Source organism: Oncorhynchus kisutch, linkage group LG12 (genome assembly GCF_002021735.2).
Source record: "Oncorhynchus kisutch isolate 150728-3 linkage group LG12, Okis_V2, whole genome shotgun sequence".
Taxonomy (NCBI): Eukaryota; Metazoa; Chordata; class Actinopteri; order Salmoniformes; family Salmonidae; genus Oncorhynchus; species Oncorhynchus kisutch.
In genome coordinates this window covers 47,922,898-47,934,714 of record NC_034185.2, presented here as the reverse complement: position 1 = coordinate 47,934,714, position 11,817 = coordinate 47,922,898, and the positions used below count along the sequence as shown (strand labels likewise).

Sequence of the window (11,817 nt, the reverse complement as noted above, 5' to 3'; positions counted from 1 at the left end):
ATCCATCAGACTGCCAGATGTTGAAGCGTGATTCATCACTCCAGAGAACACATTTCCACTGCTCTAGTGTCCAATGGGTGAGGAGCTTTACAACACTACAGCCGACACTTGGCATTATTCATGGTGATCTTAGGCTTGTGTGCGTGCGGCTGCTCGGCCATGGAAACCCATTTCATGAAACTCCCAACGAACAGTTCTTGTGCTGACATTGTTTCCAGGGGCAGTTTGGAACTTGGTACCGAGTGTTGCTAACGAGGACAGGCGATTTTTACGTGTTAACATTTCAGCACTCAGCTGTCCCGTTCTGTGAGCTTTTGTGGTCTACCACTCTCCGGCTGAGCCATTGTTTTGCTTCTAGAATTCCCACTTCACAATAACAGCACTTACAGTTGGCCAGGGCATCTCTAGCAGGGCAGAAATATGAATAACTGACTTGTTGGAAAGGTGGCATCCTATGACAGTGCCACGTTGAAAGTCACTGAGTAATGCCATTCTACTGCCAATGTTTGTTATGGAGATTGCATGGCAATGTGCTCAATTTTACACACCTGTCAGCAACGGGTGAGGCTGAAATAGCCAAATACACTAATTTGAAGGTGTGTCCACATACTTTTGTATATATAGTGTACGTAGTGCACTTAAAAATACATTTTGTGGTTAATTACCATGTACCAAATTTAAAAAACATGTTAAATGTGTCGCATTTTAAATTCTTGGCCTACTTATGGTTTTGTGACAGAAAATGTTGCGTAGGTATAGTGAATGTGCTCTCTGGTATTGGCACATGCACTCTCGCCAACAGCTAGCAGATACAGTGCGGGTATAGCCTACATGATGAGAATATTATGGATAAAAGTGAGAGATTATTTTTATTTGTCAAGTTAAGCATCGGTCATCATGTGGCCAGAATAAGACCCTCAATATTTATTAAAAGGAGCATCAAGCTCATCACCTTAAACTTTCACCACCCTGTTAAATTAATTATATTTTATATATTCCCGCAGCCTAATAAACTGCATGCAAATTAATTACTTAAAAATCATACAAATGTGATTTTCTGGATTTTTGTTTTAGATTGTCTCTCACAGTTGAAGTGTACCTATGATAAAAAATTACAGACCTCTACATGCTTTGTAAGTAGGAAAACCTGCCAAATCGACAGTAATGTAACAAAATGTAGAAAAACTTAAGGGGTCTGAATACTTTCCGAAGGCACGATAGGCTTAGCCTCGTATATCCATCCAAATCTCATGAGCTTTAGAATGTGTTTTGCAATTTGTGTAGCGAAACACTTTGTAAGATCAGGAGGGTTATAGGAGGCTAGTATAGACCTTCACATTATGAAATCGAATGTCTGGTATTAACTTACAAGTGGTTTGTCTAAGAAGTCCAGTGGTTATGTTGGCAAAGCATGCTTAGTGGAGTGAAGTTCTTCCCAACTTAACTAGATTTCCCAACTTCATTGATTGTTATACAAGAGTTGGGTAACACAGTTTACACATATGTATTCTTGCAAATGAAAGAAGATAAATGTGTTTGACATCTTGGAATATAGAGTTGATTATAGAACCCATGGGTAGAAGATCACCAAAGGTGGCCAATCCATGGTCTTGCAAGGCTGAAGTTCTGTCACGATTGTCATATAGAGACCAAGGTGCAGCGTGATATGAATACATTCTTCTTTAATTAAAGGAAGACCACTAAACAAACGACCTTGCCGCTATATCAACCGAGTGCTGACATGCAACTACACATAGACAATAACCCACAAAACCAAAATGGTAACCTAAATAGGATCGCCAATCAGAGACAACGATAAACAGCTGCCTCTGATTGGGAACCAATTCAGGCCACCACATTACCTAGACATACAAAAACCCCATAGATATACAAAAACCCTAGACAGGACAAAAAAACACCTAGACAATACAAAAACAAAACCAACTACCCTCGTCACACCCTGACCTAACCAAAAATAATCAAGAAAACAAAGACATCTAAGGTCAGGGTGTGACAAGTTCATGCATGTTTTTGTTCCAGCTCAACCTGAATGAATTTATCATGGTTATTTTGACTGAAGACCATAATAAGTTAATTAGTTTAATCAGTTTGTTGTTTTATTACTGCTTCACTGGAACAAAATCCTGCTGACTTCAGTCTTTGGAGTAAGTTTGGCCACCCCTATTACAACCAGTTTATGTTTAATGCTGACTTGTCATAACATGATGCAGCCACCCCCATGCTTGAAAATATGAAGAGTGGTAATCAGTGATGTGTTGGATTTTCCCCAAACTTAACACTTTGTATTCAGGACATTGAGTTAATTTCTTTGCCATGTTTTTTTTTGCAATTTGTCTGTAGTGCCATATTTTCAAACAGGATGTATGTTTTGGAATATTTTTATTCTGTACAGGCTTCCTTCTTTTCACTGTGTCGTTTAAGTTATTATTGTGGAGTATATATAATGTTGTTGACCCATCCTCAGTGTTCTATTATCACAGCCATTAAGCTCTGTAACTGTTTTAAAGTCACCATTGGCCTCATGGTTGAAATCCCTGAGTGGTTTCCTTCCTCTCCGACAACTGAGTTAGGAATTTTGCATTATCTTTATAGTAACTGTGTCTCTTGATTACATCATCCAAAGTGCAATTAATAACTTCACCATGCTCAAAGGGATATTTCTAAAAACATAATTACACTTTGACATTATGGGGTATTGTGTGTAGGCCAGTGACACAAAATCGCAATTAAATACATTTTAAATTCAGGCTGTAACACAACAAAATGGGGAAAAAGTCCAGAGGTGTGAATACTTTCTCAATGCACTGTAGATCTCAAGTCAGAATACCTACCACCCATTATGCACATACTGGTATTTGATTGTACCATTTAAAAAAATGTTTTGCATGTGCCTTGTAATTTACAGTATGTACACTAAAAGGTAGTGTACTCTCCCTAAAGCAAACATTGCTCATTTACTTTCAAAAGACAGCAAACATCAACTAACTGCCTGATCCTGTTCATCTTATGAACAGGTATGGACTTGTTGAATTGTTTCCCCAGTCCTCTGAAAATCTTACTGACCCTGACCAGTCTGGTAACTGGCTACTAAAAGCTTGAGAGAAAGCTTTGTTAATTACAGCAGTGTTTCTATTTTGTACCACATACTGGATTGGACAGGATGTCATTATACTTACAAATTAGACAGAGTGATGTAATGGCTGCATGCTATTAAATAAGTTAGCCCTACACCAGGCAGATACAGAATACTAACCAACGAGCTCACAGTCACATGTCAGAATTAGACGTTCATCCATGTTTCTCAAATGTCAAATTTCGAAGTTGTTTAAGTTTAGTCATTTAACTCTGAATTTATAATGTTAGGGTGACGTTTAGGCATTAACTCTGAATTCTTACATTTTAGGCATTAAATCAGAATGCTTAAGGTTAGGGTTGAGGTTTGGGATAGGCTTAATTAAAACAGAAATAACTTTCTCTCGCTGGTTTCGAACATGCAACCTTTGGAACCAGAGGCAGATGAACCTACTTGAAGTTAACGGTTCTCTCTTTTATCCCTAGTGGACGGTTTTTACATAATCTCCTGACATCCTCAAACATGGATGGATTTATATACAGTACCAGTCAAATGTTTGAACACCTACTCATTCCAGGGTTTTTCTTTATTTTTACTATGTTCTACATTGTAGAATAATAGTGAATACATCAACATTATGAAATAACACATAAGAAATCATGTCGTAACCCAAAAAGTTTTTCTTCTTCAATGTAGCCACCCTTTGCCTTGATGACAGCTTTGCACACTCTTGGCATTCTCTCAACCAGCTTCATGAGGTAGTCACCTGGAATCCATTTCAATTAACAGGTGTGCCTTGTATAGAAGTTAATACATTTGAGCCAATCTGTTGTGGTGTCAAGGTAGGGGTGGCATACAGAAGATAGCCCTATTTGGTAAAAGACCAAGTCCATATTATGGCAGGAACAGCTCAAATAAGCAAAGAGAAATGACAGTCCTTCATTACATTAAGACATGAAGGCCAGCCAATGCGGAAAATTTCAAGAAAGGTGAAAGTTTCTTCAAGTGCAATCGCAAAAATCATCAAGCGCTATGATGCAACTGGCTCTCATGACCGCCACAGGAAAGGAAGACCCAGGCCAAATAAATGCTTCACAGAGTTAAAAAAACAGACATCTCAACATCGACTGTTCAGAGGAGACTGTGTGAATCAGGCATTCATGGTCTATTGCTGCAAAGAAAACACTACTAAATGACACCAATGAGAAGAATAGACTTGATTGGGCCAAGAAATACGAGCAATGTATATTAGACTGGTGGAAATCTAATGAGTCCAAATTTGAGATGTTTAGTTCCAACCGCCATGTCTTTGTGAGATGCAGAGTAGGTGAAAGGATGAACTCCACATGTGTGGTTCCCACCGTGAAGCACGGAGGAGAAGGTGTGATGGTGTGGGGGTGCTTTGCTGGTGACACTGTCATTGATTTATTTAGAATTCAAAGAACACTTAACAAGCATGGCTACCCACAGCATTCTGCAGCAATATCCCATCACATCTGGTTTGCACTTAGTGGGACTGTCATTTGTTTTTCAACAGAGCAATGACCCAACACACCTCCAGGTGTGGGCTATCTGACCAAGAAGGAGAGTGATGTAATGCTGCATCAGATGACCTGGCCTCCACAATCACCTGACCTCAATGCAATTGAGATGGTTTGGGATGGGCTGGACCACAGAATGAAGAAAAAGCAGCCAAAAAGTGATTAGGGTATGTCGGAACTCCTTCAAGACTGTTGGAAAAGCATTCCAGGTGAAGCTGGTTGAGAGAATGCCAGGAGTGTGCAAAGCGGTCATCAAGGCAAAGGGTGGCTACTTTGAAGAATCTAAAATCTAAAATATATTTTGATTCGTTTAACACTTTTTTTGGTTACTACATGATTCCATGTTATTTCATAGTTTTGATGTCTTCAATATTATTTTACGATGTAAAAATAGTAAAAATAAAGAAAAACCCTTGGATGAGTAGGTGTCCAAACTTTTGACCGGTACTGTATTTATGCTAACCTATGTCTTTTTCCGGTCTTATCTTACCTGTTCTGTGTACTTTCCCATTGTCTTATCACTACTCGTATCTGCTCATTCCCAAAGAGTTTTCTCTGTAATGTATTGAGTTGTACATTCCTCCCCTGCCAAACCCACATCTTAACCCTGCATCAATTACAGTATACTGGTAGTAGTGTGCTGTATCTGGTTGATATTCAATAATGTTAAGCTAACTTATTGACTTTCTATTAAGTTAATGACTATGACACTTATGTCCAATGTGGCTAAGAACACTACAGAAACCTTCCTATCAGGCTTTAATGTCATTTGGTAAATAGTGGAGAACATAAGAGACTCTCTAGAGCGGAGATACAGGTAGGACAAACCTTTGTGAAAACATTCCCCACAAGTTTAAACATGCCCATGAGATCAGTAGGTTTGGGAAGTCGGTTACAAGCATTTTGAAAATAAATGGTAAAACTGTTTCAGGGAGTGGATGTGGTGCCATGATTTAACTAATTTGATTGTTTAAATACTACTAATCCTGGTTTTCAGACAAATGTTATGACCTAAATAACAATAATAATATAGTATTTTTACCAAGTAACGTACACCACAATGAAATAACACTAAAGACATACACATTATGCAACAGACAAATAAATAGCGGTGCTATTTGTATGTGAAATGACACTCAAGTATACAATAGTGGCAATGAAAGGTATAAATGTGAGAAAGGTATAAAATCTTTATGGCTTTTTGTTTTTTTTGGGGGGGGGGGGGGAATGTAATTTGCTGAGCTGGAGCACAAGGACCAGGTCAACCTTGTGGTTGACAAATGTTAAGACTTAAACAACAACAACAATTAAATTGCATTTTTATCAAGCATATTTCTTGTAAAATAAAAGGTACAATACTATGAAAAAAACACATTTAAAATGACAGTAAAGACATACACAGTATTTAACATTGTCAGAGTGTTATGGTTGCCAACCTATAGCACCATCCCAACGTGAAACATGTAGGACCAATGCTGTCGTTGGTCTGGCCCCTGACCTAAGACCAATCCGGAATGGCTAAACCTACCAGGGGCCCATGCCCCCTCCGGCGTAGCTCTCAGGGTCATTGAGACACACAAGCCTCTAAACCACGCCAAGGTCACAGCTTTGAGAGAGGAGTGATTGAATCCAGTCCTGTCTGAACAAAAGGTAAGATTCTGACATCTGAGTACAAAACAGACTCTTCTGGTAAACAGATGCCTCCGGTGCCAGATACCAGTATATACTCAACCTGTAAAGTCAGCACTTAAACAAATAGAAACAGAAACCTGTAATTCAATAAGGTCCAAATCTACGGAGCAAAAATATCAACGCAACATGCAACAATTTAAACGATTTTACTGAGTTACAGTTGATATAAGGAAATCATTCAGTTGAAATATATAAATTAGGCCCTAATCTATTGATTTCACATGACTGGGCAGGGGTGCAGCCATGAGTGGGGCTGGGAGGGCATAGGCCCACCTACTGGGGAAATTTGCCTCAGTTTCATCAGCTGTCCGGGTGGGTGGTATCAGATGATCCCGCAGGTGAAAAGCTGGATGTGGAGGTCCTGGGCTGGCATGGTTACACGTGGTTTACGTTTGTGAGGCGGGTTGGACGTACTGCCAAATTCTCTAAGACACCGTTTTAGGCGTCTTATGGTAGAGAAGGGAGCATTCAATTCTCTGGCAACAGTTCTGGTGGACATTCCTGCAGTCAGCATGTCAATTGCACTCTCCCTCAAAACTTGAGACATCTGTGGAATTGTGTTGTGTGGAAAAACTGCACATTTTAGAGTGGCCTTTTATTGTGAACCTGTGTAATGATCAATGATCATGCTGTTTAATCAGCTTCGGGATATGCACACCTGTCAGGTGGATAGAATTTTTTTGGCAAAGGAGAAATGCTCACTAACAGGTATGTAAACAAATTTGTGCCGAAAAATTGAGAGAAATAAGCTATTTCTGCGTATGGAAAAATTCTGGGATATTTCAGCTCATGAAACATGGGACCAACACTTCACATGTTGCGTTTTATATTTTTGTTCAGTATATTTGCATTCTATGCTTGTTCTTATGTATTCTGTATTTTCACATTGGCTGGTATGTTATACAAGCCAACAACAAGTGACCACTTCCTTCCTAAATGAGTGTGTGTGTGTGCGTTCACAGATACAGAAGTTGCATAGAAAACCAAGTAGCATAATATGCATGCACATATATTCACATCCATAAACACTGACCTTACCAATCTCTGAAAGTTCACATCAGGATCCTTCTTCTTCTCTTTGCTTGCAGGCTGCATTGAAATAAAGGGAAAAGGCATAATATTACATGATTACCTACAGTGTATGTTCTGTATTAGTTGCCTTCAGGGTGCTCTGTATGATGTCAACTGTAACACAGATTGTACTTACCTCCACATTTTATTATTTTAACTGCCCAGAATATACCACCACTTATTATCCCAACTGATAGCAATGTGACCAGTGCGATTGGGACAGGATTGCGACCAGACCCTGTCAGGAGTAAAATGGGGGGGGGGGGGGTTAATCAACTGTATGTTGTATGTGGCCTTGCCCTGTATTCACCTGAAGCCTATATTCTTCCCGTCTAAATTAAATTCAGCTGTTCAAACCCATGCCATGTGCTTTAGTCAATACTAATGAATGACATTGATGAAGGTATTATAAGGTTGGCTACACGGCTCATAGGAAAATAAATACAGAAATCAGCTGGCTGTAATACAGAAGTAAAAAAATATGATAATACGCATGTTGAGGGATTTTGTAAAAACTGCCCACAGGTTTTAATGTTAAAAATACAATTTGTTAGTTTGAAACTTACTATCCTACAAAATAAGTTGTTAGTGAGCTTCAGCTGTTATTTATCTCCTCCTAGAATTAGAGGAAACGAAGAGCAGCCAATCTGTCTGGGGGTTGGCTCTGCCCAATTGTCACGACTTCCGCCGAAGTTGGCTCCCTTGCCTGTTCGGGCGGTGCTCGGCGGTCGTTGTCTGTTGGTTTTGTCTTATTAGTTTCACCTGTGTATTTAAGTTTAATTAGCGTCCTTATATTTAGTAGGTTGTCCCGTCCTTGTTTTGTTTTTGTATTCCTGTTATTTGGTGGTGTTCATGAGTTTTATTCTCCGGACTATTTTGGTCCTGCGTTGGATTATTCACAGTTGTTTTGTGCGCCGGAGAATAAACTGTCTAATAACTGAAACCTGCTCTCTGCGCCTGATTCCACCCACCTTAGTAATTCGTGACACCAATGAAATCTCTGGTGAGCTCATTATAAACAGAGCTTGCTATTTAGTGGTCTGTCATTACGGGGTCCCATTACTGACCCACAAAATGGGAAAACAATACTATATGCAGTGTTGACATACCTTTGAGGGCAGAGCGTGAGGACAATTGAGGGCAGAGCGTTTCAATGTTGAGTGGAGTTGGTTTTGAGTCAGCAGGGTTGGAAGCCTCACAGCTGTAGGTGTCAACATTTCTTGTGTTTAACTCCAGAGGGAGAGAGAGATTGGCTAGAATATCAGGGCTGCTGGTCTGGTTGAGTATCTCCCCTCCTCTGTACCAGGACAAGATCACCTCTCTCCCGTTCTTCACAGTGCACACCAAGGAACAGCTCACTTTTTCAAATGGACTGTCCACTGAGTGACTGATGTGAGGAGCAGACACTGAGGCTGGGATAGCAGAATGATTTAGCAGTGACTCAATGACAAACCGAGATTTAAACTAATGTGTTTACAGTAAAGCTAAGATGTCATAAATGAGACCTAAACATATATGAAGAAGTAGGCTATTTCTTTTTCAAACTCTAAATACAAAGGTATTTCTTTTAATCTTCATTGAAACAACTCTGGGTAACAGACTAAATGGGAGAATCGAAAAAAGGGAAGTAAAACAAGAAGCCAGACACGCACCATAGACAGTTAGATTTGTAATCTTAGATGAACTCTGTGTATTGATGATAATTATTTTATAAAGTCCAGAGTCGCTGATGCTGAGGTTTCTGATGGTGAGAGATCCAGTCTGAGTATCCAGCTTCAGTCTGTCTTTAAACGTCCTACTGTAGTCCGTTTTAATCACACCAGCATTCAGCAGCGCTATGTTATCAAATGAATCTGAACGACTCAATGGGAAAGACCATGCCATAATAGTGCCAATAGGTAGGTCATTAAGTCCAGTCGGTAAAGTTACTTTCATTCCCTCTTTTCCCGACACATTTACAGCATCAATCAGATCTGAAAGGAAGAAAGAAAACATTGGCTAAGGTCAGTATCTACATCAATACAAGGCATTAACAGGACTAAATCCTGTAGGCGATCCTGGATCCAAGCCAAGCACACGATAGACTAGGATTAATTAATTTATACTTTTACAGTCCGCAGTGACCTACTTACGTTTTTGTTTGTATTGTCTTTGTATTATTTATTTAAAAAATGTGTTCCATTGACTCGTAGTTATGGCGCCTAGGTGTAGCCTAGTTCACATTTCTAAATCTTTAACACTAAATAACACTATTTTTTACATTTATTTAACCAGTAGAGAACACATTTTCTCTTTTACAAAAACGACATGACCAAAAAGCAAATTTATAACAGCATTTCTTTCTGCACTTTTTATTAATAGCCTATTCACATGATTTACACAACAGTTATGTAACATGATAGTAGCCTACTTTTATAATTAACTCACAGTTTGGCAAGACAGACTTACCACTTTCGAGCAAGAGTAATATCCAGAGAACAGAGTTGATCATTTTCCATTTCAATAGGGTACTCAGATTAAGTGTAATTCAAAGATACATTGTCTGTCTGTTTGTGGGCGGGTATAAATTGTGGAACGGGGTGGGTATATTTTGTGGAACGGTGTGGGTATAATTTGTGGAATGGGGTGGGTATATTTTGTGGAGCGGGTTGGGTTTATTTTGTGCAACAGGGTGGGTATATTTTTTGGAACGTTCCAACAGGAATGCGTTCCAAAAACTTCGTAACAAACAACGCATATAAAGTCGTATAGCGGTAAAATGAGATACCCTGTAGGGGGTGAGCTATATATGTAATTACGTTTTTCACTCACCACGTTTATTTCGGGAAAATGTCTCTCTTCATTCTGGTAGGCTCCACCATTTCTCATTCCTTGGTTTAGGTATTAATTCTGGTGTTCCGGCATTCGCCGGTGAACTCTGTTGCGCCTCAATTAGGCTATCGCTATGGTTGAAATGTAACTAATGACCGCCAGCCCCACTATTTTATTAGCTCGGTGTCTTTTACTCAATTGTTACCTATGATACTGTATAAACCAGCCTACTCGTACAACAGAAACGTACATTGCATTTTGCCAAGTTCTCTCTGTTTTAATCCTGTTTCCCAAATATAGCAGGTAACTTGTGTCTGTGTCGATGTTGTTGAGTTCAACTTGACTAGTTAAATAAAGATGAAATAAATTAGAACATAAAAAATATGTTCTTTGACCTATTTCAGGCAACCTCAAGATGCTTGACTCACTACAGCAGCTTTTGAGGAACTTTCCAGTCGTTTGTGCTTTACATTCCGACATTACATTCCGACTTTTGAATGTCTGTTTATTGGATATATATATTAGTGTCTAATAAAAATGAACAATGTATGTAAAGCATCCCATTTGTTTTAAGGTTACAGTGTGTGTGTGTGTGTGTGTGTGTGTGTGTGTGTGTGTTGTAGTCCCTCTTAATGTCACTAGGTGTCAGCACAGTTTCAATAATATCACACCTGGTTCACAACATGTTTTCATGTGTAACAAATCAATTTGTATTTGTCAGATGCGCCAAATACAACATGTGTAGTAGACCTTACAGTGAAATGCTGACTTACAAGCCCTTAACCAACAATTTAGTTAAGAAAAATACGTGTTAAGTAAAAATAAGAAATTTAAGTAACAAATAATTAAAAGAGCAGCAGTAAAATAACAATAGCGAGGCTATATACATGTGCAACAGTCAATGTGCGGGGAACCGGTTAGTTAAGGTAATTAAGGTGTTCCTTTCAAGTCCAGTGGTGTAAATTACTTAACAAAAATGTATTTAAAGTTCTCCACTACTTTAAATACAATATACTACATGTATATTTATATATACATTCAGATGGGTCATGTACATTCAAGGACATTTTTACATTGCTAGAGGGAAATGCTTCTCAACTACTGGCCTTGGGACTCCACTACATTCCTAAAGAAAATGTACTTTTTACTCCATACACTTTCCATGATGTAAAAACACTTGAAAGTACTACTTAAGTCAGTTTTTTGTATCTGTACTTTTACTCTTTCTATTTCTTTACAACTTTTAATTTGACTTCATTTCTAAAGAAAATAATGTATTTTTTACTCCATACAGTTTCCCTGACACCCAAAAGTACTTGTTGCATTTCAAATGCTTAGCCGGACAGGAAAATGGTCCAATTCACACACTTATTAAGAGAACATCCCTGGTCATCCCTACTGCCTCTGGTCTAGCGGACTCACTACACACATGCTTCGTTTGTAAATTATGTCTGAGTGTTGGAGTGTTCCCATGGCTATTTATTCAATAAAAAAACAAGAGAATCGTGCTGTCTAGTTAGCTTAATATAAGGAAGGTCAAATAATTTATACTTTTACCACTGATACTTAAGTGTATTTTAGCAATGGCGTTTACTTAGTATTTTACTG

The 11,817-nt window shown here is 38.7% G+C and overlaps 1 protein-coding gene across 5 annotated transcripts; it reads right to left on the bottom strand.

Moving 5' to 3' along the window:
• Positions 1–1,665: 1,665 nt before the first annotated feature.
• On the bottom strand, positions 1,666–9,976 carry LOC109901085 (lymphocyte function-associated antigen 3-like). 5 transcript variants are annotated; one of them, XM_031837683.1, is made up of 6 exons: positions 9,847–9,976; positions 9,051–9,371; positions 8,508–8,810; positions 7,535–7,636; positions 7,361–7,416; positions 1,666–6,270 (listed from the first exon to the last, which is right to left on the bottom strand). In XM_031837683.1, the coding sequence occupies exons 1-5, from the start codon at positions 9,887–9,889 to the stop codon at positions 7,385–7,387; spliced, it is 801 nt and encodes a 266-aa protein (XP_031693543.1). In that variant the 5' UTR covers positions 9,890–9,976; the 3' UTR covers positions 1,666–6,270; positions 7,361–7,384. The 5 variants fall into 5 exon arrangements, with proteins under 5 accessions (XP_031693543.1, XP_031693542.1, XP_031693539.1 ...); XM_031837682.1 differs by having other exon boundaries at positions 5,380–6,274; XM_031837679.1 differs by having other exon boundaries at positions 5,380–6,874; positions 7,366–7,416.
• Between the last annotated feature and the right edge of the window lie 1,841 nt (positions 9,977–11,817).

What these genes read in the sequence shown, in the direction of transcription:
- LOC109901085 (XM_031837683.1), bottom strand. Translation starts at nt 9,889, where the DNA reads ATGATCAACTCTGTTCTCTGGATATTACTCTTGCTCGAAAGTG. An exon ending in ATTACTCTTGCTCGAAAGTG is followed by an intron (nt 9,372 to 9,846) that starts GTAAGTCTGTCT and finishes TCTTCCTTTCAG; the next exon opens with ATCTGATTGATGCTGTAAAT. An exon ending in TACAAATCTAACTGTCTATG is followed by an intron (nt 8,811 to 9,050) that starts GTGCGTGTCTGG and finishes CTGCTATCCCAG; the next exon opens with CCTCAGTGTCTGCTCCTCAC.